We start from the raw sequence: 27,489 nt of genomic DNA on the forward strand, positions 1-27,489 counted from the left end.
TTGTGAATGGCTTCCAACACCCTCTCCCTTTCGGAAGAGACGGTTGGTAAGGCAGACTTCAGGAAACGATGAGGAGGATCCGTCTCTAATTCCAACCTGTACCCCTGAGATATTATCTGCAGGATCCAGGGGTCTACCTGCGAGTGAGCCCACTGCGCGCTGTAATTTTTGAGACGGCCCCCCACTGTCCCCGAGTCCGCTTGAGAGGCCCCAGCGTCATGCTGAGGTTTTTGCAGGAGCCGGGGAGGGCTTCTGTTCCTGGGAAGGAGCTGCCTGTTGGTGTCTCTTCCCTCTTCCTCTGCCTCGTGGCAGGTACGACAAACCCTTTGCTCTCTTATTTTTGTAGGAGCGAAAAGGCTGCGGTTGAAAGGTCGGTGCCTTTCTCTGTTGGGGAGTGACTTGAGGTAAAAAAGTGGATTTCCCGGCAGTAGCCGTGGCCACCAAGTCTGATAGACCAACTCCAAATAACTCCTCCCCTTTATACGGCAAAACCTCCATGTGACGTTTTGAATCCGCATCGCCTGTCCACTGTCGTGTCCATAAGGCTCTTCTGGCTGAAATGGACATAGCACTCATCCGAGATGCCAGTGTGCAAATATCCCTCTGTGCATCACGCATATAGATAAATGCATCCTTTATTTGTTCTAACGACAGTAAAACATTGTCCCTATCTAGGGTATCAATATTTTCAATCAGGGATTCTGACCAAACTACTCCAGCACTGCACATCCAGGCAGTTGCTATAGCTGGTCGTAGTATAACACCTGCATGTGTGTATATATTCTTTTGAATAACTTCCATCTTTCTATCTGATGGATCCTTAAGTGCGGCCGTCTCAGGAGAGGGTAACGCCACTTGTTTGGATAAGCGTGTGAGCGCCTTGTCCACCTTAGGGGGTGTTTCCCAGCGCGCCCTAACCTCTGGCGGGAAAGGGTATAATGCCAATAACTTTTTTGAAATTATCAACTTTTTATCAGGAGCAACCCACGCTTCATCACACACGTCATTTAATTCTTCTGATTCAGGAAAAACTGTTTGTAGTTTTTTCACACCATACATAATACCCTGTTTTACGGTATCTGTAGTATCAGCTAAATGTAACGTCTCCTTCATTGCCAAAATCATATAACGTGTGGCCCTACTGGAAAATACGTTTGAATTTCTACCGTCGTCACTGGAATCAGTGCCCGTGTCTGGGTCTGTGTCGACCGACTGAGGCAAAGGGCGTTTTACAGCCCCTGACGGTGTTTGAGGCGCCTGGACAGGCATTAATTGATTGTCCGGCCGCCTCATGTCCTCAACTGACTGTTTAAGGGAAGATAAACCATCACGTAATTCCACAAATAAAGGCATCCATTCTGGTGTCGACCCCCTGGGGGGTGACATCTGCATATTTGGCAATTGCTCCGCCTCCACACCAATATCGTCCTCATACATGTCGACACCACGTACCGACACACACCGCAAACTCACAGGGAATGCTCTAATGAAGACAGGACCCACTAGCCCTTTTGGGGAGACAGAGGGAGAGTCTGCCAGCACACACCACAAAGCGCTATATATACAAGGGATATCCTTATATTAAGTGCTCCCTTATAGCTGCTTTAATATATATATATATAGCCATTAATGTGCCCCCCCTCTCTGTTTTACCCTGTTTCTGTAGTGCAGTGCAGGGGAGAGACCTGGGAGCCGTTCTGACCAGCGGAGCTGTGACAGAAAATGGCGCCGTGTGCTGAGGAGATAGGCCCCGCCCCTTTTTCGGCGGGTTCTTCTCCCGCTATTTTTCCAGTCAGGCAGGGGTTAAATATCTCCATATAGCCCCTATGGGCTATATGTGAGGTATTTTTAGCCTTGTATAAGGTTTATATTTGCCTCTCAGAGCGCCCCCCCCCAGCGCTCTGCACCCTCAGTGACTGCCCAGTGAAGTGTGCTGAGAGGAAAATGGCGCACAGCTGCAGTGCTGTGCGCTACCTTATGAAGACTGAGGAGTCTTCAGCCGCCGGTTTCCGGACCTCTTCACGCTTCAGCATCTGCAAGGGGGTCGGCGGCGCGGCTCCGGGACCGGACTCCACGGCTGGGCCTGTGTTCGATCCCTCTGGAGCTAATGGTGTCCAGTAGCCAAGCAGCAAATCCACTCTGCATGCAGGTGAGTTTACTACTTTCCCCCTAAGTCCCACGTTGCAGTGATCCTGTTGCCAGCAGGACTCACTGTAAAGAAAAAAAAACCTAAACTAAACTTTCTCTAAGCAGCTCTTTAGGAGAGCCACCTAGATTGCACCCTTCTCGTTCGGGCACAAAATCTAACTGGAGTCTGGAGGAGGGTCATAGGGGGAGGAGCCAGTGCACACCACCTGACCTAGTAAAGCTTTACTTTTTTGTGCCCTGTCTCCTGCGGAGCCGCTATTCCCCATGGTCCTTTCAGGAACCCCAGCATCCACTTAGGACGATAGAGAAAGGTCATAGGTTGATTCATACAGGTGGGCTGAGACCATTTCCAACTGCTCAGGTGGGTGGGAAACTAGGTTTCCCGCCGCATGGATAAGTAAGTGCAAATAATAGTAAATGGACATAAACTTCTTATGTCCATAACTATTCGCACGAGCGATTAATCCGCTCCAAACCAACACCGGAATATTGCTAATTAAATATTCTTCCGATGGATACTAAACACCACTGTATGACCCATGTCTGACCCTTCGTATCAAACAAAGAGGGATCTCTTTGTCCATGAACATGCTATATTAACTAAACTTTCAGAATCTATCAAGGGGACCATGATTTACAAAATACATTATATAGTTAAAATATGTAACTAACGAGTCGCCCGCTAGACGCACATAAACTTTACCGTAAATGCGCACACCGTGCGCCTGCGGGTGCCCGCAGCGGCGAGTATGCGCACGCACGGCAGGGCTCATGAACGTGCAACAGGCACTCGCATGAGGTGCAAATATGGCAGTGTGTAGCGTGATATTTTTCTGACTTTGACAACGGCTTTCCACAGCAGGACACTATTGAAAGCTGTTCATCTACTGGTAATACAAGAAGATGAACGGTGGCCGCCGGTGATGAAGCAGGGGTGCGTATCAGCGCTCATCGCTGGGGTATACACACTGGGCGGTTTTCCCCCCTGCCCAGCGATGGCAGCAGGGGTGAACGGCTTTCCATAGCAGGACGCTATGTAAAGCCGTTCATCTACTGGTAATACCAGCAGACGAACAGTGTCCGCTGGCAATGAAGCGGGAGTGCGCTTCAGTACTCATGGCCAGGGCATACACACTGGGCGGTTTTGAGCTGAAAGCAGCTCCACACACCAAAAATGACCTGCTTTCAGCTCAAAATCGTCCAGTGTGTATGGGCCTTAACGGTCAGTCATTATCTGTTCTTTTTCCTTCCTCTAATTTTTTCTAAACTTTAAAGATCTAATTAAGAAACACGTTCATTTTTTTTAAAGAAACGTAAAAAAGGTACAACAAATGGAAATAGTTAAAAAACCTCAAAGAATCTCAACATTATCATATCAGTGCAAGTTTCAGTTATGAAAAGCAACACAGTAACACACAAAATATGTACAACTATAGTTTATACTGGAAGATAAATAAGCTTCCTAAGATGTAGGTGTTTACCAAACACACTTAAAATTAAGAACTATTTATATATTAAATGAACTACGTAGATTACCGTTATAAAATGAAGATACATTACTTTGACACACATTTACAGAACATATTACATGTGCAGCTTGATAAACCGTTAAGAAAGATATCAACCAAGAGAAACAAAACCCGTCCGCTACAGTCACTGCCACAACAACTGCATTTCCTTAAAGCTGGCCTTACACCTAAATACGTATTGCCAGATCGGACAATAAATCTGCAGGTGTATGGCCAGCCTAAGCCCGTGTGCAGTGGTGTGGGGGGGGGGGCCACTCTCGATCAGTTTGGCGCCACAACACGCTACTCCGAACGACACGCCGGCCATCCAACACACCGTCACCAGCAGCACTGTGCACCGCACACACTACCGATCTCACTCAGCCTCACACACGCTGACGTGTCTTTCTTACAACTGCAACCCGGAAGCATAAGGCTGCTGGAGGCGGGCCTACAGCGTCATCCTGAGACCGCTCTATAGCTACCTATGAATGAAGCGCATGTGCGGGTCAGGCGTTGGGGGCGGGTGATAAATAGCGGCTGTGCGGCGGCGGCGCTCTCTCTGAGTCAGTGTGTGTGGTGTGAGGGAAGCAGCAGCAGGCAGCAGCAAATCTCGGCCCGATCCTCCGTCTCTCCGTACTACTCTTTACCGTCACGTCATGGCTTCCTCCGGTGCTCAGACCGCCCAGGCAGCGCCTGCTCTGCAGAGAGGCATCGTCAAGATGGTGAGGCGCCCAGGGGATTCGTTGCCCAGCTGGGACGTCTGCTGGGGTCCCGGAGACGGAGAGCTGCGCTAGTGGGTCGCCGTGGGGGAGGTGTTAGCCCACCGGTCCCTGCCTGCCAGGGGGACGTGTGACAGGACAGCGGGCACCGGTCGGCGGAACTTCCATGTGGTAACTCCGTGCAGTGCTGGAAGTTGGGCACAGCGGAGGCAGGCTGGCAGCAGAGTGTCCCGCTGTGCCCGGGCAGCTAGGTGCATGCTGGCGCACACAGGACGGGGCTCTCCTAACCAGCTGGGAGCTGCGCTGTGTGCGGGACGGCAGCATTGGGCTACCTGTGGCGCTCCTGCTGTTGTGGCACCACAAGTCCCATCGTACACTGCCAGTTATACCACTATGCCCCTCTGCACAGACGACCAGTGACCTTACCCAGCGCTCTGCCAGTGCTAAGTGCACGTGTATGTGCCCCCTGACCTGCTCTCTGACCCATAATCCCCCACTGGCATGGTCTAAGTGATCAATGTTATCTGACAGCAGGTAGACAGAGGCTCTTTAGTGACTCTAACCAATGTGTGTTTAGGTGCTACTGCAGGAATTTGGGGTCATGATTAATGGACTAAGGGATACTGCTGGGGTTACTGCATAGCTGCATATTAGGATCTGATATTTGAGTGATGCTGTATATAGTGTCAGCAGGCACAGCTGGGCCACAGGCTGGGGAGCAGAATGTAAGACTCGGTTACAATGTTGCTAGTGAGTGTTTGTCCTTTTCTCTGACATTGTTACATATAACAGAAAAAAGTATCAACATAGGCAAACGTAAATCTAGGATAAAGCAGCAGACCTGTTTCTACTGACTCCTGTACTTGCTGGATAAGTTTAGTGTTCAGCAATTTTCAGATGGGTTTATTATACTGTAGAGTAAATAGGCTTATATACAGAAGTGATAAGTTTTGTCACTATATAAAGTAACTTACATACTTTGTCAGCAGTACTTCTATGATAAAGGAGTAGGCATCTTTAAAATCATGTATAGTATATTAAATTAAAATAAAGGACCATAGCCTGAAGGGGTTGGTGAGAACTATACTTTGGGGATAGGAACGATACAGGTTTGGTGATACCTTGAGAGGTATTGCTTGTAATTGGTATTACCATTTAGATACACTATTAATTTTGTTAACTTTTATAACCATTTTGTGAAGGTTTTTTTTTTTTGCGTTGGCGCAAATGTATATTGTGTTTTGGATGAGGCAAAATAGTAATTGTTATATAAAGTGGTAGATATGTTTTTTTTTTTTACAAAACTTTACTTTGTGTTAATAAAATTCTCCCCTGGGTATAACCACGCTTTTCATATACAGGACATTCCCCAAGTACTTTGCCCTGCTTTGGTTGACTGTCTGTTCCTCAGGTGTTGGCACGTCAGAACTCTGTATAGTGAACACGGAATATGGAAGCACAACATGCTTTCCATGCTACATTCTATATTCTTGCATAGCTCCTGGTTCTCTCAATATTCTGTAGTGTGCAAAGGTAAGGTGAACACAACAAGATCTGCAGGGGTTCCCATATGTGGAATCTGATTGGTGATCTGTGTTTTTTTTGTTGAACATTGTGTGTTCGGTTTCTTTACAGACTTGTGTTTCTATGGTTCATCAGTATATGTTTAGAGTGAAGCATATGGACAATGAGAGAAACTGGAATGGCTTTAACAAATTAGACTAAGGTGGAAGCCATTCTTCATATGCCAGAATGCTGATTTCCGTGTGGATTTTGTGTAGTAGGTGCACTACTTCTAGACCAAGTATTAGACTTGCAATGGCGAAAATACCACCTAATGCTCACTTGCTAAATCTTTTTCTTGAAAATGACATGAACCACTGTTTATTATGCAGAGCAGACCAAATGCTTGGATTGCGAATGTGTTCACAGCATGATATTTTCTTTGGTGTAGTGCTTACACTTTTATTCAGTGCTGTGCAGTTATTAATCCATTTTCTGTCCATTAAGTTTACAACATATTTCACTGGGATACAAGCACGCTAATTTTATCAGGGTCCACAAAGAGCTGCATTGGGGTTTCAACTAGATTATCTCCCATTAATGGCATTGCTATAGTAGTTAACCATTGTTAGTGTATAGCAGAGTCTGTGTAGAATTTTAACTTGCATATGTATCATGTAAATTGAATTCTTTTTACCATTGGGCAACATTGAGATGCCTTAACTTGTGGTATGGATATGTTTTTCATCAGGGCTTGACCACCTTATTACATGCAGCCCTTCTCCTATTACGTGTTCTCAGGTTTGTGATATGTGGCTATAGAACAAACTGTAGCCCTTGAGCTAGAGGTGCATACAAACGGTGAGATTTTGGCTATATTCATAGTCTCTCTTCTTGCGATAGTCTCCGTGCATTGGTATTGCAAGCTGTGTACACGGTGCGATATGCACGAACTTTCCTTGTGATTTTGACTATATAGTCAAAATCAGTCCGTTCTATCGCACAGTGGTTATGCGGTCAATTTACCAAGAATCAAAATCCCGACAAATATCGACGGACAGTCAAAATCCTGATATTTAAAATGTTGACAGGTCAAAAATGTAACCGGAGTATTCAATAATTTTTTTATTGAAACGGACTTGTTCATACTTTACCATCCCAGTGGACCTAGAGGGTGAATATAATAGAGTGCCGAGTGCAGCAAGGCACCGTGCCTGAAGCATGGCGAGCGCAGCTGTACACTTGTATGGTGTCATGTCAACCTATGTAGAGACACACAAAAAAGAAAAACCTGCGTCGACTAATTGGCCTTGTCAGTATTTTAAATGTCTGTTTTGACCTTGTTAGGATTTTGACTGGTCAATTGTTGGGGTTTTGACCGTCGGGATTTTGATTGTCGGTATTTCATGCTGATCCTGCACAGTGTGTATGTACCTGAAGAATGGTCACAGCCACAGAAGATTAGTATGCTGTCTTGCCCAATGTTACGGCTGCATGTAACAAGAATAGTCATGACATAGGATATAGAGGGGGTCATTCCGAGTTGATCGTTCGCTAGCAATTTTTCGCAGCTCTGCCATCAGGTTAAATCTCAGCAAAACTGCGCATGTCTATGCACCGCGATGTGCAGGCGCGTTGTACGGGTACAAAGAGGATTGATGCTGGGCGATGTATTTAACGAAGAATCCATTCACACAGCCGATCGCAAGGTGATTCACAAAGGGCGTTTGTGGGTGTCAACTGACCGTTTTCTGGGAGTGTTTGCAAATATGCAGGCGTGTCCAAGCATTCGAGGGCGGGTGTCTGATGTCAATTCCGGGACCAAAAAGACTGAAGTGATCGCAGCGGCTTAGTAAGTCCAGAGCTACTCAGAAACTGCAAAAAACTTTTTTGTGCCGTCGGCTGCAAAAGCGTTCGCACACTTGCAAAGTGAAAATACACTCCCCCATAGGCGGCGACTATCTGATCACAGCACAGCAAAAAGTTGCTAGCGAGCGATGAACTCGGATTGACCCCCAAAATTGGAGACCTGTTACATACAGGATTAAATTGTGGAAAGATCAGACTTCCCAGAGCAGCACAGTGTAGTGGTGTGGCTCCTGTGAAATGTGCTTGTATGTATTAGTTTGCAGATTCATTCTATAGAGTTGAACTCCTCTTGACAAATGTACTATGTACATCGGTTGAAGGGTTATTTGGGTGCAACTGGTTTCCAATGCTCAGAGCTCTGTTTCTAGCATGTGACACATTGAAGTGAAGGATGATGCTCCTTTCTTGATTTAGAAATGATTATACTCCACTTTAGTGTTAAGTATACCAGTCTTATTCAACCCTAGGGCAGTATTTTTATTATAGTTATGTGGAACATTTTACTGTTTCAGTTTGTCTATAAACACGTAATACATAGAAAATACTTACATATGTTCCTTTTACTTGACAGCAGTACATGTGATCATATCCAATATTTTTCTACCTTTCAGTAACAGGTTTTAGTAAGATACAAGTCTCAAGTACAGTTCTGACCTGGAGAGCCAGTGGTCACACGTGTGCTGCAGGTTTGCACTGCTGGCATCATGCCTGTTAGTGTTTCCTGGTTTGTGTTGCTGCTTACTCCTACACGTGCTGTTTTCATCCTTTAGATAAGGAGCATTATAAGGAATACTAGAAGAAAACTACAGGTGTGGTGGATTAAAATAGTGGTAGTTTCAAAATTGTTTTCATGGCTTTTATATGGTATTGACTTGTGTGTTTTGTAAATAAGTTTTTGTTTAACATTTTGTTAAATAATATTGCTATTCATGCCAAGTCTGTATGCCTAGCCTTAAAATGTATTAAAGCATTTAATGGTCTTACTAAGGACATGCTTAATTGAACTGCAATCATTACTAAATTATCTAGTATGTTTAACAGGTATATTGCTGAGGACCAATTTCTCCTTCAGCCACAGTTGTAGCCAGCTGATCACTTTCAGAGCTGTGTAACTTGCAGCTAGAACAGTGTTGGTAGGAGGAGCTTAGAGGCTAGGAACAGCAATGGGACACATCTTTCCTAATGGTGTCCATACACTTGTGCGATGGCCAGTGATGCAACATCGCTGGTCATCGCACCGGCAGATCAGGTGTGATGAAATCGTACCTGAACTGCCAAAGTGATTACCATGCAATCATGTGATAGATTGCATGGCAATCATGTGATGGGCACGCCGTCGCTAAGTGGGAGCAGCCGCTGGGGGCCATCGCTCATCGCAGTTCGATATATCGCATGTGTTTTTAAAAACACATGCGATCGCACTGCTATTTGATAAATAGTAAGTGCAGCACATACTATCTGGAGACGCGACATTTGACCAGCATGCCCGCGCATCGCGTCGCAAGGTACCTAAAATGTGCATGCAATCCTTCGATTTATCTCACAGATGCAGTCAAAATCGAAGGATAGTCCCGGTTATCTCACAAGTGTATGGGCTACATAAGTAGCTCCCTTTTTGAACCTTGTAAGTCAGTTGATCTAGACTTGTGATGTATATATTTTTCATCGCTCAGGGCTCCTTTCTAACGTGAGTATTTGTTTTGTGCTCGTTAAATGATAGTACTGTTACTGTAGATTTTCTATTTTTCCTAATTATAAATTTGAATACCTCAGCACGTGGTGCTGTAACTTTGGCTGCATAGTACTGCAGACGGGTGGTTGCAGTTTGTGGTAACGGGAAGCCTATCGAATTCCTGTTGATAAAAACAAAACATTTCTTATGTCCTAGAGGATACTGGGGTCCACATTAGAACCATGGGGTATAGACTGGTCCATTAGGAGCCGTGTGCACTGTAAGAAATAGTGTGCACTGGCTCCACCCTCTATGCCCCTCCTACCAGACTCTGTTTAGAAAATGTGCCCAGAGGAGCTGGTCAAGCTTAGAGAAGCTTCTGAAGAGGTTTCTGCATTTATTTTCTGTTTGTTGTTTTTGGGCAGGTCTGGTTGGCACCAGACTGCCTGCTTCGTGGGACTTAGTGGGGAAAACTGCCTAACTTCCTGAAGAGTTAATGGTCCCGTTTCTCCACTGACGGGACACTGAGCTCCTGAGGGAGTCATTTGCAAGCCCCACCACAGCAAGCTTACCCTCCCGCAGCACGCCACCTAACAGAGCCAGTAGATAGTGGTGAGTACAGCACCGGCGTCCTGGTTAGCAGGTAGCCGGCGGGTATGGCGGCACAAGGATAGGAACGCAGCGCTGATGCAAGCTGCGCTCTAGGGGGCTCAGGAGGACATACACATAAGTTTGTACAGCTGTGAGGGGCACGCTGAGCCACCAATGATTGCCCACACTGGTTAACAGACCTAACGAGTTTTAAACCTCTGTTAGGCACACTAATACCTCAGGCCAGTATAAAAAAACAGAAGCTGCGTGCCATTATGGGGGCGGGGCTTCACTGAGTGGATCCAGCAGCTCACCAGCGCCATTTTCCCCCTGCAGCTTACACTGACAGGAATCACAGGGAAGCGCAGCTCCACAAAGACTCCACGTCTCCTCAGTGGTAGCAGGGGATCTTGGAAGGGAAGGGGGGGTGGGAGAGTGTTGTAGTATACTAAGCCCTATTGGCTAGAAGGGCGCTGTGTGGCTGGCTCCATTTTCTGTCTCTCCCTGCGGCCTCTGTGTGGGTTAATCTGTGTTTTCACTTTCTGTGTGGGTGTGTCCCTTCATGTTACCATGTCAAGGGACTGTTTCTTGCACAGCTGAGTGTCTGTCCTCCCCCAGAGACTCGCTACCCTGTACTTGGGATAGTGCACATTCTCAGGTTAGTGGGACTGAACCCCCATGATTAGATTCCATTAAAGGTATGATATCCAGTATTTATACTAAATTATCCCATACTGAAAGACGCAATTCTTAAGACAGGCTGTGGATGACCTGATGAATAGAGATGCAGTTCCCATACCAGCGTCTCAGGCCACCGCCATTTGCCCACAATAGCGTACTCTGGCCCAGCTCATGCAGGCTGATACTGATGGTGCTACATCAGACCCAGTGGAGGGTGAAGTGGATGCGAGTGGGGGGTGGTGGTGGGGGGTTAGATGCTGTCTTGTCACAGGGAATAAAGGCCCTGATATAAGCTATCAGAAATGCCCTGCACATTCCTGACAGGGTGGCGGACATCGAGGAGGAATCTTATTTTAATGTAAAAAAAGAAATCCTCAGCAACTTTTCCAGCATCAGAGGAATTGAATGCTCTGTTTGAAGAAACTTGGGCTAATCTTGACCGTTTCAGATCCCTAAAAGATTAGTCACATGGTTAGTTACATGAAATGTGAAAACCCGCCGATTGTGGGCGCGTTGGTGTGTAGGTTGTCACGTAAGATAGTCTTACCTGTTTCTGGGGCAGCATCCTTAAAGGACACGGCTTACTGCAAGATTGAGACCACTCTCAAATCTTTATACACTGCTGCTGGTGTGGCCCAGAGACCCACTATTGCTTGTGCTTGGATCACTAAGGCCATTGCTAAGTGGTCAGGTAACCTAATTGACGGATTAGATTCCTTGCCCAGGGGGGGATATCATTTTACTCCTACCGCATATTCAAGACTTTGCTAACTTTATGGTGGAGGCCGTAAAAGAAAATTGGTTTGCTCAATGCACACACCACTGCCATGGCAGTGTCAGCACGCAGGGGCTTGTGGCTACGCCAGTGGACTGTGGATGCAGATTCCAGAAAAGGTGTGGAAAGCCTACCATTCACAGGTGAGGCCCTTCTTGGAGATAAACTAGATATCCAAGGCTACAGCGGGTAAGTCTACATACCTTCCTTCCGCGACACCCCTAGCTAGGAAAACCTACTCTGCTCCAACTCTGCAGTCCTTTCAGACAGTGAGATTTAAAGGCAAATCCAAAGGTTCTTTTACAGCTTTCAAAAGCAATAAAAGTAAACCCAGAAAACCAGCAGCTGCAGGTTCTCAGGAACAGAACTTCCTCAAAGCCTTCAGCATGACTGTGGGCCGCACTGCCTGGAAGACAGGCAGGAGGGAGCCAAGTTACGTTATTTGTCACATTTGGGCAACATCTTGCTAGGATCCCTGGGTAAAAGACCTTATCCAAGGATACAGACTGGAGTTTCAGGAACTCCCACCTCACAGATTCTTCAAATCAGGCTTACCAGCTTCTCCAGAAGAAAGTATGACCTTACAGGCAGCCACTCAAAAACTTGTACAGACTCAGATCATTGTCCCAGTTCACCTCAACTACAAAACAGTGGTTATTACTACAACCTGTTTGTGGTACTGAAACAAGACTGTTCGGTAAGGCCCATTTTAAACCTCAAATCACTGAACCCGTACTTGCGGGGGTTCAGGATGAAGTCTCTGAGAGCGGTGATCTTGGGTCTGGAGGAAGGGGAAATTCTGGTGTCTCTGGACATCAAGGATGCGTACCTTCATATTCCGATTTCGGCTTATCTAAGGTTTGTACTACGGGACTGTCACTACCAGTTCCAGGCCCTGCCATTTGGCCTCTCCACGGCACCAAGGGTATTCACTAAGGTAATGGCAGAGATGTTTCTCCGCAAGCAGCGAGTGAACATAGTACTATACCTGGATGACCTGCTGATAAAAATATTTTCCAGGGAGAGGTTGTTGGACAGCATTGTCCTCTCAACCCGACTTCAAGATCATGGGTGGATTCTGAACCTACCAAAATCCCACCTGGAACCGACAGAGGCTTCCGTTCCTGGGGATGATACTGGATACGGAGGAACAGGAGGTATTCCTTCTGTTGGAAAAGGCATTGGTAATAGTCGATGGTGTGGAATGTTCTAAAACAAGCCCGGATATCAGTGCATCTATGCATTTGCCTTCTGGGGAAGATGGTCACCACTTACGAGGCTCTGCAGTATGGAAGATTTCACGCGAGGCCCTTCCAGCTGGATCTGTTGGACAAATGGTCCGGATCGCATCTTCACATGCACCAGAGGGTAGTCTGTCGCAAAAGCCAGGATTTCTCTTCTGTGGTGGCTTCAGACTTCTCACCTGACTGAGGGTTGAAGGTTCAGGATTCAGAGTTGGATTCTGCTAACCAGACACAAGCCTCAGAGGTTGGGGAGCAGTCACCCAGGGGGAACAGTTCCAAGGAAAATGGCTAAGTCAGGAAACCATTCTCCTGATCAACGTTCTAGAGCTAAGGGCCATATACAACGCCCTTCAACAGGCATCACATCTTCAAGATCATGCCATTCAAGTTCAGTCAGACAATGTGATGGCAATGTGACGGCAGTAATGTAAATAAACCGACAGGGCGGAACGAAGAGCAGAGTGGCAATGTCAGAGGTAACAAGAATTCTCCTATGGGCAGAAAGACATGCGGTGGCACTGTTGGCAATCTTCATTCCAGGAGTAGACAACTGGGAAGCAGACACATCCTCCACCCATGAGAGTGGGGCCTTCACCCGCAGGTGTTTGAGTCCTTAACACGTCGGTGGGGAACTACACAGATAGACTTGATGGCCTCTTGTCTCAACAAGAAGCTAAAGCAGTATTGTACCGGGTCGAGGGACCCACAAGCAGTGGACGCTCTGGTGACTTCATGGGTCTACCAGATGGTCTACATGTTTCTACCTCTTCCATTGATCCCAAGATTTCTCAAAAGAATAAAAAGGGAAAAGGTCCAAGCAATTCTCATTGCTCTGGATTGGCCAAGAAGGGCCTGGTACGTGGATCTACTGGAGATGCTCCTAGAGGACCCATTGTCTCTGACTCTTCGAGAGGATCTTCTGCAACAGGGGCTGTTCGTCTATCAAGACTTACCACGTCTACGTTTGACGCCATGGAAGTTGAGCGTCAAATTCTAGCCCGGAAAGGCATTACGGACAAGGTTATTCCATCCTTGATCCAAGCCAGGAAAGGGGTAACATCTGAACATTACCACCGTATTTGGTCAAAAATGTCTTGTGGTGTGAAAACAGGAGATTTCCTACAGTGGAATTTAAACTGGGACATTTTCTCCTTTTTCTACAGTCAGGTGAGGATGTGGGCCTACGTTTGGGCTCCCTAAAAGTCCGGATTTCAGCCTTATCAATTTTCTTCCAGAAACAATTGGCTTCCCTTCCTGAAGTTCAGATGTTCTTAAAGGGTGTTATGCACATCCAACCGCCCTTTGTACCTCCCATGGCACCTTGGGATCTAAACATGGTGTTGCAGTTTCAACAATTGGAATTGTTTGAGCCTTTACAGGAGGTTGACGTAAAGTTTCTTCTGTGGACGATTGTTGCACTGTTGGCCTTCGCTTCGGCATGGCGTGTGTCGGAACTGGGGGTGTTCTCACAAAAGCCCATATTTGATTTATCATGAAGATAAAGCTGAACTCAGAACTCGTCAGCAATTTCTTCCTAAGGTGGTGTCTGCGTTTCATATCAACCAACCTATTGTGGTTCCGGTGCTTACAGACACCTCTGTTACCTCAGTCCTTGGATGTTATGAGGGCTTTGAAGGTCTGTGAAGCGGACAGCTCGTCACAGAAAATCTGACTTGCTGTTTGTTCTCTATGATCCCAAGAAAAATGGATGTCCTGCTTCAAAGCAGTCTATTGCTCGCTGGATCAGGATTACTGTCCAGCAGGCTTATTCTACGGCAGGATTGCCGATTCCTAAAGTACAGGCCCACTCGACTAGGTTGGTGGGTTCTTCCTGGGTGGCTGCCCGGGGTGTGTCTGCTTTACAGCTCTGCCGAGCAGCTACTTGGTCGGGTTCGGACACGTTTGCTAAGTTCTACAAGTTCGATACTTTGACCAAACTGAAGGTCTTCAGAGGACAATCAGTTCTGCAGGAGCCTCAGCACTCTACCACCCGGTTTGGGTGCTTTGGTACATCCCCATGGTACTGATGTGGACACAGGATCCTCTAGGACGTAAGAGAAAATAGGATTTTAATTACCAACCTGGTAAATCCAGTGCACACTATTGATTTCTTAGTGCCCAAGGCTCCTAGTCGACCAGTCCATACCCCATGGTACTAATGTGAACCCCAGTATCCTCTACGGACTACTAGAAAAACATTTACCGGTATTTAATTAAAATCCAATTTTACATCACATTGAAATTGTAATTCAGTTTGTTAATCTGCCGGAATTACCACAATGGAGTAATGAACGACTCTCCAAACAAATGATAAACTGTATTTTGAAACTACTTATGCCAATCAACAACTTGTTTAATGGTATATATTTTAAACCCTAGAGAACAGTACTTGGCAAATGTTAATCTACAGGGGTGGTGCAAATCCGCACAATTGCTGCGATGTGCATTCAAAGATAGCACATCACAATCACCATCGTAGATTGTCCTCATATCCCATAATACAGGGGTGGGGAACCTTTGGACCTCCAGCTGTTAAACTACACATACCAGCATGCCCTGCTGCATTTTTGCTATTTGGCCATGCTAAAACTGTTGCAGGGCATGGTGGCATGTGTAGTTGAACAGCTGGAGGGCTGCAGGTTCCTCACTCCTGCCATAAAAGTTAACCTAAATATGAGCAATACGGGCTACAGTAATGTATGGTAATATGCGCATCTGCACATCTCAAACAGTGCGCAGAGTTTAATCTCTCACTACAAGTTGTCTTAAATCTAGGAGCATAGCAAGTTTTAATGTATATATGGCCTCCTCAAATAGAGTAGACTAGACACATCGCCCTTCTGTGTAACTAGCACCCCCCCCCCCCCCCCTCCTTTCATATGGACATTACACCCCATTTGGATCCCATAATACTTCTGTATACAAGTCTGTCCTCTTCACCTTACTTGTGTTCCCCTTAAGTCTGTGGCTGTTCATTCTTCAACCCAATGCATCGCTTTCTTAGCATCTTTGTTACTCAGCCCCTTCCCATTGCCTTTCATCTTCTCTGCCTGTTGGAGAGAATTTGGAGATATGGCATTGCTCTGTGCACAACAGACATCCTATGCTAAAGTAACCGTTCTGAGAAACGAACCTGGTCACACGTTCTTGTGTTAAATGAGCAGGCTTGAGAATGGGCATAGTGTTTCAGTCTCCAAATACCCCAACATGGCTTACATCTAAAGAGGCCCCTTAATAGTTAACGGTTTGTTAAATTGTCCTGCAAATGTAAATAGTCAAATGCCACACTGCCATAAGGAATCTGGATGATAGGTCGGCAGTAAATATGTCGACTGGTACAAAAGGTCGACAAGTTGTTTGTTTTATTTTTTATTTAAACTTGAATCCTATACCATCCACTTGGACACATGCACAGTTTGGGAACCATTGGTGTAGGGCAGGCACTTCTATGTGATGCAGCTATAGAGCTCAACTGTTCAATACTAATCAATAATACTTGTCATTTTAGTTTGGTTTGTATAGCAAAGAAATTAAACTTTCTATGGCATTCCTGTGACCTACCGCATTCTTCAATGGCTGCTATTACTTATACCATATTTAGAAGAATGCAGCCTATTAGTTTACAAAGTAAGGTGGTGCTTAGGGTTTTTGTATTAAAAATAATAACTTACTGTCTATTAGTTTACTGAGAACCAATTGCATATCTGCAGGCAATAAGTAAAAATTGTAATGTATTTTACTGACTTTAGGTTAGTGTTCGACAAGGTGGTAATGCTTTTCCATGTAGAAAAGTGGTAGCATTCAACTTGTTCTGAGCTGACACATTGTAGTGAATAAAGTATGCGTAGACTACACTAGTAAGGGACCTGGCACTGAGGATCCTGTCCAATATTTCTCTGACGTCCTAGTGGATGCTGGGAACTCCGTAAGGACCATGGGGGATAGCGGCTCCGCAGGAGACTGGGCACAAAAAGAAAAGCTTTAGGACTACCTGGTGTGCACTGGCTCCTCCCCCTATGACCCTCCTCCAAGCCTCAGTTAGATTTTTGTGCCCGACCGAGCTGGGTGCAGTCTAGGAGGCTCTCCTGAGCTTCTTAGGAAAAGTTAGTTTTAGTTTTTTTATTTTCAGTGAGACCTGCTGGCAACAGGCTCACTGCATCGAGGGACTAAGGGGAGAAGAAGCGAACCTGCCTGCTTGCAGCCAGCTTGGGCTTCTTAGGCTACTGGACACCATTAGCTCCAGAGGGACCGAACACAGGCCCAGCCTCGGAGTCCGGTCCCAGAGCCGCGCCGCCGGCCCCCTTACAGAGCCAGAAGCAAGAAGAGGTCCAGAAAATCGGCGGCAGAAGACATCAGTCTTCACCAAGGTAGCGCACAGCACTGCAGCTGTGCGCCATTGCTCCTCATGCACCACACGCTCCGGTCACTGATGGGTGCAGGGCGCTGGGGGGGGGGGCGCCCTGAGCAGCAATATAAACACCTTGGCTGGCTAAATTACATCACATATAACCCCCAGGGCTATATGGATGTATATTAACCCCTGCCAGATTCCTGAAAAAAGCGGGAGAAAAGTCCGCCGAGAAGGGGGCGGAGCCTATGTCCTCAGCACACTTGCGCCATTTTCCCTCACAGCTCCGCTGGAAGGACGTCTCCCTGACTCTCCCCTGCAGTCCTGCACTACAGAGAAGGGTAAAACAAGAGGGGGGGGGGGCACTAATTAGGCGCAGTATAATATACACAGCAGCTATAAAGGGAAAAACACTCTGGTGTTATCCCAACATATATATAGCGCTCTGGTGTGTGCTGGCATACTCTCCCTCTGTCTCCCCAAAGGGCTAGTGGGGTCCTGTCCTCTATCAGAGCATTCCCTGTGTGTGTGCTGTGTGTCGGTACGACTGTGTCGACATGTATGAAGAGGAAAATGATGTGGAGGCGGAGCAATTGCCTGTAATGGTGATGTCACCCCCTAGGGAGTCGACACCTGAGTGGATGAGCTTATGGAAGGATTTACGTGAAAGTGTCGGCTCTTTACAAAAGACGGTTGATGACATGAGACAGCCGGCTACTCAGCTGGTGCCTGTCCAGGCGTCTCAAAGACCATCAGGGGCTCTAAAACGCCCGCTACCTCAGATGGCAGATACAGACGCCGACACGGATACTGACTCCAGTGTCGACGATGAAGAGACGAATGTGACTTCCAGTAGGGCCACACGTTACATGATTGAGGCAATGAAAAATGTTTTACACATTTCTGATAGTACAAGTACCACTAAAAAGGGTATTATGTTTGGTGAGAAAAAACTACCTGTAGTTTTTCCTGCATCTGAGGAATTAAATGAAGTGTGTGATGAAGCGTGGGTTTCTCCCGATAAAAAACTGATAATTCCTAAAAAGTTATTGGCATCATACCCCTTCCCGCCAGAGGATAGGGCACGTTGGGAAACACCTCCTAGGGTGGATAAAGCGCTCACACGCTTGTCTAAACAGGTGGCACTACCGTCTCCTGATACGGCCGCCCTTAAGGAACCTGCTGACAGAAAGCAGGAGAATAACCTAAAATGTATATACACTCACACGGGTGTTATACTGCGACCAGCAATCGCCTCAGCCTGGATGTGCAGTGCTGGGGTGGCTTGGTCGGATTCCCTGACTGAAAATATTGATACCCTGGATAGGGACAGTATATTACTGACTATAGAGCATTTAAAAAATGCATTTTTATATATGCGTGATGCACAGAGGGATATTTGCCGACTGGCATCAAGAGTAAGTGCGCTGTCCATATCTGCCAGAAGAGGATTATGGACGCGGCAGTGGTCAGGTGATGCTGATTCCAAAAGGCATATGGAAGTATTGCCTTATAAAGGGGAGGAGTTATTTGGGGTAGGTCTATCGGACCTGGTATCCACGGCAACTGCTGGGAAATCCACATTTTTACCCCAGGTAGCCTCTCAACATAAAAAGACGCCGTATTATCAGGCGCAGTCCTGTCGGCCCCATAAGGGCAAGCGGGCGAAAGGCTCCTCATTTCTGCCCCGTGACAGAGGGAGAGGAAAAAGGCTGCAGCAAACAGCCAGTTCCCAGGAACAGAAGCCCTCTCCCGCTTCTGCCAAGTCCTCAGCATGACCCTGGGGCTCTACAAGCGGACTCAGGCACGGTGGGGGCCCGTCTCAAGAATTTCAGCGCGCAGTGGGCTCACTCACAAGTGGACCCCTGGATCCTTCAGGTGATATCTCAGGGGTACAAATTGGAATTCGAGACGTCTCCCCCTCGCCATTTCCTAAAGTCTGCCTTACCGACGTCTCCCTCCGACAGGGAGGCGGTATTGGAAGCCATTCACAAGCTGTATTCACAGCAGGTGATAATCAAGGTACCCCTCCTGCAACAGGGAAAGGGGTATTATTCCACGCTGTTTGTGGTACCGAAGCCGGATGGCTCGGTGAGACCTATTTTAAATCTAAAATCTTTGAACACTTACATACAGAGGTTCAAATTCAAGATGGAGTCACTCAGAGCGGTGATCGCGAACCTGGAAGAAGGGGATTATATGGTGTCTCTGGACATCAAGGATGCTTACCTCCATATCCCAATTTACCCTTCTCACCAAGGGTACCTCAGGTTTGTGGTACAGAACTGCCACTATCCGTTTCAGACGCTGCCGTTTGGATTGTCCACGGCGCCCCGGGTCTTTACCAAAGTAATGGCCGAAATGATGATACTCCGAAGGAAGGGAGTTTTAATTATCCCTTACTTGGACGATCTCCTGATAAGGGCAAGATCCAAGGAACAGTTGGTAGTCGGAGTAGCACTATCTCAAGTAGTGCTGCGGCAGCACGGTTGGATTCTCAATATCCCAAAATCGCAGCTGATCCCGACGACACGTCATCTGTTCCTAGGGATGATCCTGGACACAGTCCAGAAAAAGGTGTTTCTCCCGGAAGAGAAAGCCAGAGAGTTATCCGAGCTAGTCAGAAACCTCCTAAAACCAGGCCAAGTATCAGTGCACCAATGCACAAGGGTCCTGGGAAAAATGTTAGCTTCCTACGAAGCAATCCCATTCGGCAGATTCCACGCAAGAACATTCCAGTGGGACCTGCTGGACAAATGGTCCGGATCGCATCTTCAGATGCATCAGCGAATAACCCTGTACCCGAGGACAAGGGTGTCCCTCCTGTGGTGGTTGCAGAGTGCTCATCTTCTAGAGGGCTGCAGATTCGGCATTCAGGACTGGGTTCTGGTGACCACGGATGCCAGCCTGCGAGGCTGGGGAGCAGTCCCACAGGAAAGAAACTTCCAGGGCTTGTGGTCAAGCCTGGAGACATCACTTCACAGAAATATCCTGGAGTTAAGAGCCATTTACAATGCTCTAAGCCAAGCAAGACCTCTGCTTCAAGGTCAGCCGGTGCTGATCCAGTCGGACAACATCACGGCAGTCGCCCACGTAAACAGACAGGGCGGCACAAGAAGCAGGAGGGCAATGGCAGAAGCTGCAAGGATTCTTCGCTGGGCGGAAAATCATGTGATAGCACTGTCGGCAGTGTTCATTCCGGGAGTGGACAACTGGGAAGCAGACTTCCTCAGCAGGCACGACCTCCACCCGGGAGAGTGGGGACTTCACCCAGAAGTCTTCAACATGATGATAAACCGTTGGGAAAAACCAAAGGTGGACATGATGGCGTCCCGCCTCATCAAAAAACTGGACAGGTATTGCGCCAGGTCAAGGGACCCTCAAGCAATAGCTGTGGACGCTCTGGTAACCCCGTGGGTGTACCAGTCAGTGTATGTGTTCCCTTCTCTGCCTCTCATACCCAAGGTGCTGAGAATTATACGGCGGGGAGGAGTAAGATCTATTCTCGTGGCTCCGGATTGGCCAAGAAGGACTTGGTACCCGGAACTTCAAGAGATGCTCACAGAGGACCCGTGGCCTCTACCTCTGAGAAGGGACCTGCTCCAGCAGGGACCCTGTCTGTTCCAAGACTTACCGCGGCTGCGTTTGACGGCATGGCGGTTGAACGCCGGATCCTAAAGGAAAAAGGCATTCCAGACGAAGTCATCCCTACTTTGATAAAAGCCAGAAAGGATGTAACCGCAAAGCATTATCACCGCATCTGGCGGAAATATGTTGCGTGGTGCGAGGCCAAAAAGGCCCCGATGGAGGAATTTCAATTGGGTCGATTCCTGCATTTCCTGCAAGCAGGAGTGTCTATGGGCCTAAAATTAGGATCCATTAAGGTCCAGATTTCGGCCCTGTCGATTTTCTTTCAGAAGAGAACTGGCTTCAGTGCCTGAAGTCCAGACGTTTGTCAAGGGAGTGCTACATATACAGCCTCCTTTTGTGCCTCCAGTGGCACCCTGGGATCTGAATGTTTTGAATTTCCTAAAATCACATTGGTTTGAACCACTCAACACTGTGGAATTAAAATATCTCACATGGAAAGTGGTCATGTTGTTGGCCCTGGCTTCAGCCAGGCGTGTGTCCGAATTGGCGGCTTTATCCTGTAAAAGCCCTTACCTGATTTTTCATACGGACAGGGCAGAATTGAGGACGCGTCCTCAATTTCTCCCAAAGGTGGTTTCAGCGTTTCATCTGAACCAGCCTATTGTGGTACCTGCGGCTACTAAGGACTTGGAGGACTCCAAGTTGCTGGACGTTGTCAGGGCCCTGAAAATGTTTCCAGGACGGCTGGAGTCAGAAAATCTGACTCGCTATTTATCCTGTACGCACCCAACAAGCTGGGTGCTCCTGCTTCTAAGCAGACTATTGCTCGCTGGATTTGTAGTACAATTCAGTTTGCGCATTCTGTGGCAGGCTTGCCACAGCCAAAATCTGTAAAAGCCCACTCCACAAGGAAGGTGGGCTCTTCTTGGGCGGCTGCCCGAGGGGTCTCGGCTTTACAACTCTGCCGAGCTGCTACTTGGTCAGGGTCAAATACTTTTGTAAAATTTTACAAATTTGACACTCTGGCTGAGGAGGACCTGGAGTTTTCTCACTCGGTGCTGCAGAGTCATCCGCACTCTCCCGCCCGTTTGGGAGCTTTGGTATAATCCCCATGGTCCTTACGGAGTTCCCAGCATCCACTAGGACGTCAGAGAAAATAAGAATTTACTTACCGATAATTCTATTTCTCGTAGTCCGTAGTGGATGCTGGGCGCCCATCCCAAGTGCGGATTATCTGCAATACTTGTACATAGTTATTGTTAACAAATCGGGTTATTGTTGTGAGCCATCTATCCAGAGGCTCCTCTGTTATCATGCTGTTAACTGGGTTTATATCACAAGTTGTACGGTGTGATTGGTGTGGCTGGTATGAGTCTTACCCGGGATTCAAAATCATTCCTTATTGTGTACGCTCGTCCGGGCACAGTATCCTAACTGAGGCTTGGAGGAGGGTCATAGGGGGAGGAGCCAGTGCACACCAGGTAGTCCTAAAGCTTTTCTTTTTGTGCCCAGTCTCCTGCGGAGCCGCTATCCCCCATGGTCCTTACGGAGTTCCCAGCATCCACTACGGACTACGAGAAATAGAATTATCGGTAAGTAAATTCTTATTTTTTCTCACCACTTGATCAATTGTACCATAATTTTACCTCCAGAAAAATGGCTGCTTCTACTATTAAGTAAATAAAAACTTATGTTTAAGTTTATTCATGTGACACTGATGGGCCCAGCAATTTTGGATGGTAAGCAGCCCTGCTTGTTGCATTGGAGCAAATAAGCTCTGTAGCTGCAACATGTTTTCTGTGCACCTTTGCAGTCATGTGCCATGGTATGTGTTTAGCAAATGCTATTGTCACCTGGGGGACTTTTCTAGCTGAAAGTGCAAAATCCCTTTGACACAAACCTTAAGCTAAGCTTGTGTGCATTTAATGTACCTCAGGCATTGCAACTCTCCAAATATACTCAAGTTTTTCAAGGTTTTGCCTGACCTGTAGTATTAGAACCTAAACTGTTGACCATGCCTACAACGCAGCTGTCCAACCATGTGCGAACACCTTGTCACCTAATTCAAAAATGTTCAAACAATTGCCCAACATGTTCCTAACAGATTAATGAAACAATATTTTATATTCCATTGAAAAGTGCTGATGTACCTTTTTGGTATAAGATTCTCTGAAAAGAATATGTACTTTTAAATGACAACATAAAATTAAATCTCCATTTATTTTTAGACCTAAACAATTTCCAGGCAAAAATTCAATTACTCTCTACAGTAAAATGACCACAATGCTTCTAGCCACTATCTTATTTCCTGCATAGGAAATCAGTGCTGTAAATACAAATATACTCCCTGAGACTCCTTTTTCAAACCCTACCAATTCAGGTCTCCCTCTAGGTACAACTTACAAGATACTGTTCATAGGTTTTCAATGTCTGTGCCTGGAAGTCCTACTTGGACCTGGTCTGTTTAAATAATTTAAATTTAGTATTTGTTTATTTTTTTAATGGTACTTTTTGTACTCTTGGTATTTAAATTAAAGTGAGTATGTTCGGTTATGTCTGCAGAGGCAGGTATAGTTCTTACTGGATGCGGTCTTATTTGTTTTGAGCAATTGATTGTTTCAGGGTTCACCTCAGGACAGTTTCCCTTTTTATAGTGAGAGGCTTTTGCAGCCAAGTTGGTCAGTGTTCATTTTAGTTGATGCTTAGAGATGCTACACATTTGTTTTGTCACCTTGACCTGCATACTGCGCTTATAAAACTCATCCTGTCTGATTTACTACATACGTCTTTGGAATTTTTTTATTTTTTAATTCTCCTTCTGCTGGAATACCTGTAAAGGTGTGAAACTACTGTGTATAAGCAAATGATTTGATTCTGCAAGATTTGCAGTTTTGATTCCTCATCTGTGTAGTTTTATGGCCAAACAGGAGTAAATCCTTGCTTCCATGTTTCTAGCAATTGTACTACCAGGTGATTTGGCTACTTTTACCACTTATGTAACTATCTCTGCATTACTGTATGGTAGATCTCGCTCACATTTATGGAGTTCCAGTTTCCTGCCAAGGTGTTGCAGTAAAAAATTAGGAGGAATGTAGTGGTCATTTCAATCTGAATTGATAAATACAGCTCAGTTCTCTAAACATTTTTTTTTTTTTTTTTTTTAGAGCTTTTCAATTTTTACTAGTAGGGCAGTGAAAAATGGGCAGTGCATTTGAGATGTGGACACAAGTCATGGCACCCTAGCAACGTCAGGATAATGCTTTGTCTGCAAGTTTATGTATGATTGCAGTAAACAGGAAGGATTTTGCCTGGGATTTTTTTTTAATTCAAGAGGAAATGTTTTATTGTATCGTTTCTTTGTGCAGGTTTCGAACTGAGCAACCACTGAAACACTAATAGTAAAATATATATCTAGTGCCATCGTTCTGTTTGCATATGGGTAATACCTGTCTGTGTTAGAGGGCTTGGCTTGCGATCTTATAAACTAGTCTAGTTTGATACATGAGACTTTTATGGTTCAGTCATAGCAATGTGGTTCAAGTTTTGGTAGTTGGTGTAGTATGGAAATGGATTCATGTACATTTTGAATAAACTGTAGGTGGGTGGTGAATGAGGAGAAAATAAGGGGGTTTAGACAATTTGATAGCTTGCCTGTGGGAAGAGTTTTTAAGAACACTTTGCAGCCAGGAGGGAATCTGTATGGGTGCCACTAATACTCAATCCCATACATTCAATCTGAGCAGATCTGTACAAGTGTCATATAGCAAATTAATCAGCACAGTCTCCACACTGCGATTAAGATGCCTGAAGCTAGGAGAGTCACACAACGTGGCATGCCAAGAGTGGCTGTTTGATGTGACTGCAGCAAAGATGAGGGCATATCTGTACATGGTATAGTACTTATAAAAATAAGAATTTACTCACCGGTAATTCTATTTCTCGTAGTCCGTAATGGATGCTGGGAACTCCGTAAGGACCATGGGGAATAGATGGCTCCGCAGGAGACTGGGCACATCTAAAGAAAGATTTAGGACTATCTGGTGTGCACTGGCTCCTCCCCCTATGACCCTCCTCCAAGCCTCAGTTAGGACACTGTGCCCGGAAGAGCTGACACAATAAGGAAGGATTTTGAATCCCGGGTAAGACTCATACCAGCCACACCAATCACACCGTATAACTCGTGATAGGAACCCCGGTTAACAGTATAACAAAAGGAGCCTCTGAACAGATTTGTGTAACAATAACTATTTACAAGTATTGCAGACAATCCGCACTTGGGATGGGTGCCCAGCATCCACTACGGACTACGAGAAATAGAATTACCGGTGAGTAAATTCTTATTTTCTCTGACGTCCTAGTGGATGCTGGGAACTCCGTAAGGACCATGGGGATTATACCAAAGCTCCCAAACGGGCGGGAGAGTGCGGATGACTCTGCAGCACCGAATGAGAGAACTCCAGGTCCTCCTCAGCCAGGGTATCAAATTTATAGAATTTTGCAAACGTGTTTGCCCCTGACCAAGTAGCAGCTCGGCAAAGTTGTAAAGCCGAGACCCCTCGGGCAGCCGCCCAAGATGAGCCCACCTTCCTTGTGGAATGGGCTTTTACAGATTTAGGCTGCGGTAGTCCCACCGCAGAATGCGCCAGCTGAATAGTGCTACACATCCAGCGCGCGATAGTCTGCTTAGAAGCAGGAGCACCCAGTTTGTTGGGTGCATACAGGATAAACAGCGAGTCAGTTTTCCTGACTCCAGCCGTCCTGGAAACATAAATTTTCAGGGCCCTGACTACGTCCAGTAACTTGGAATCCTCCAAGTCCCTAGTAGCCGCAAGCACCACAATAGGCTGGTTCAAGTGAAACGCTGATACCACCTTCGGGAGAAACTGAGGACGAGTCCTCAACTCTGCCCTATCCATATGGAAAATCAGATAAGGGCTTTTATAGGACAAAGCCGCCAATTCTGACACACGCCTGGCCGAAGCCAGGGCCAACAGCATGACCACTTTCCACGTGAGATTTCAAATCCACAGTCTTAAGTGGTTCAAACCAATGTGATTTCAGGAACTCCAAAACCACATTGAGATCCCAAGGTGCCACTGGGGGCACAAAAGGAGGCTGAATATGCAGAACTCCTTTGACAAAAGTGTGAACTTCAGGCAGTGAAGCCAGTTCTTTCTGGAAGAAAATCGACAGGGACGAAATCTGGACCTTAATGGACCCCAATTTGAGGCCCAACGTCACCCCTTCTTGCAGGAATCGACCCAGTTGAAATTCCTCCGTTGGGGCCTTCCTGGCCTCACACCAAGCAACATATTTCCGCCAAATGCGGTGATAATGTTTTGCGGTGACATCCTTCCTGGCTTTGATCAGGGTAGGGATGACTTCCTCCGGAATGCCCTTTTCCTTCAGGATCCGGTGTTCAACCGCCATGCCGTCAAACGTAGCCGCGGTAAGTCTTGGAACAGACAGGGCCCCTGCTGCAGCAGGTCCTGTCTGAGCGGCAGAGGCCAAGGGTCCTTTGAAAGCATCTCTTGAAGTTCCGGGAACCAAGCTCTTCTTGGCCAATCCGAAACCACGAGTATAGTTTTCACTCCTCGCCTTCGTATTATTCTCAGTACCTTGGGAACGAGAGGCAGAGGAGGAAACACATAAACCGACTGGTACACCCACGGTGTTAGTAGCGCTTCCACAGCGATCGCCTGAGGGTCCCTTGACCTGGCGCAATATCTTTTTTAGCTTTTTGTTGAGGCGGGACGCCATCATGTCCACCTGTGGTATTTCCCAACGGTTTACCAGCATTTGGAAGACTTCTGTATGAAGTCCCCATTCTCCCGGGTGGAGGTCGTTCCTGCTGAGGAAGTCTGCTTCCCAGTTGTCTACTCCCGGAATGAACACTGCTGTCAGTGCTAACACATGATTTTCCGCCCATCGGAGAATCCTTGTGGCTTCTGCCATTGCCCTCCTGCTTCTTGTGCCGCCCTGTCTGTTTACATGGGCGACCGCCGTGATGTTGTCTGATTGGATCAGTACCGGCTGGTTCTGAAGCAGGGGCCTTGCTTGGCTTAGGGCATTGTAAATGGCCCTTAGCTCCAGAATATTTATGTGAAGCGAAATCTCCTGATTTGACCACAGTCCTTGGAAATTTCTTCCCTGTGTGACTGCACCCCAGCCCCGAAGGCTGGCATCCGTGGTCACCAGGACCCAGTCCTGTATTCCGAATCTGCGGCCCTCTAGTAGATAAGCCCTCTGCAGCCACCACAGCAGCGACACCCTGGTCCTTGCCGACAGGGTTATCCGCTGTTGCATCTGGAGATGGGACCCGGACCATTTGTCCAACAGGTCCCACTGGAAAGTCCTTGCGTGGAACCTTTCGAATGGAATTGCTTCGTACGAAGCTACCATTTTTCCCAGGACTCGTGTGCATTGATGTACCGACACCTGTCCCGGTTTTAGGAGGTCTCTGACCAGAGATGACAACTCCTCGGCTTTTTCCACTGAAAGAAACACTTTTTTCTGGTCTGTGTCCAGAATCATTCCCAGGAACAGAAGACGTGTCGTCGGGACCAGCTGTGACTTTGGAATATTGAGAATCCAGCCGTGCTGTTGTAGCACTTCCCGAGAGTGCTACCCCCACTACCAACTGTTCCTTGGACCTCGCCTTTATCAGGAGATCGTCCAAGTACGGGATAATTAAAACTCCCTTCTTGCGAAGGAGTATCATCATTTCGGCCATTACCTTGGTAAATACCCTCGGTGCCGTGGATAACCCAAACGGCAGCGTCTGGAACTGATAGTGACAGTCCTGTACCACAAATCTGAGGTACTCCTGGTGAGGAG

The 27,489-nt window shown here is 46.7% G+C and overlaps 1 protein-coding gene across 1 annotated transcript in view; it reads left to right on the forward strand.

The window, feature by feature from the left end:
- Positions 1–4,204: 4,204 nt before the first annotated feature.
- SND1 (staphylococcal nuclease and tudor domain containing 1) overlaps positions 4,205–27,489 on the forward strand; it is a 1,401,087-nt gene continuing 1,377,802 nt past the window's right edge. The window contains exon 1 of the mRNA XM_063926687.1: positions 4,205–4,381. Within this exon, the coding sequence (XP_063782757.1) occupies positions 4,316–4,381 (66 nt within the window). The 5' untranslated portion in view covers positions 4,205–4,315. The remainder of the gene's footprint in view (positions 4,382–27,489) is intronic.

This window comes from Pseudophryne corroboree, chromosome 6 (assembly GCF_028390025.1).
Source record: "Pseudophryne corroboree isolate aPseCor3 chromosome 6, aPseCor3.hap2, whole genome shotgun sequence".
Taxonomy (NCBI): Eukaryota; Metazoa; Chordata; class Amphibia; order Anura; family Myobatrachidae; genus Pseudophryne; species Pseudophryne corroboree.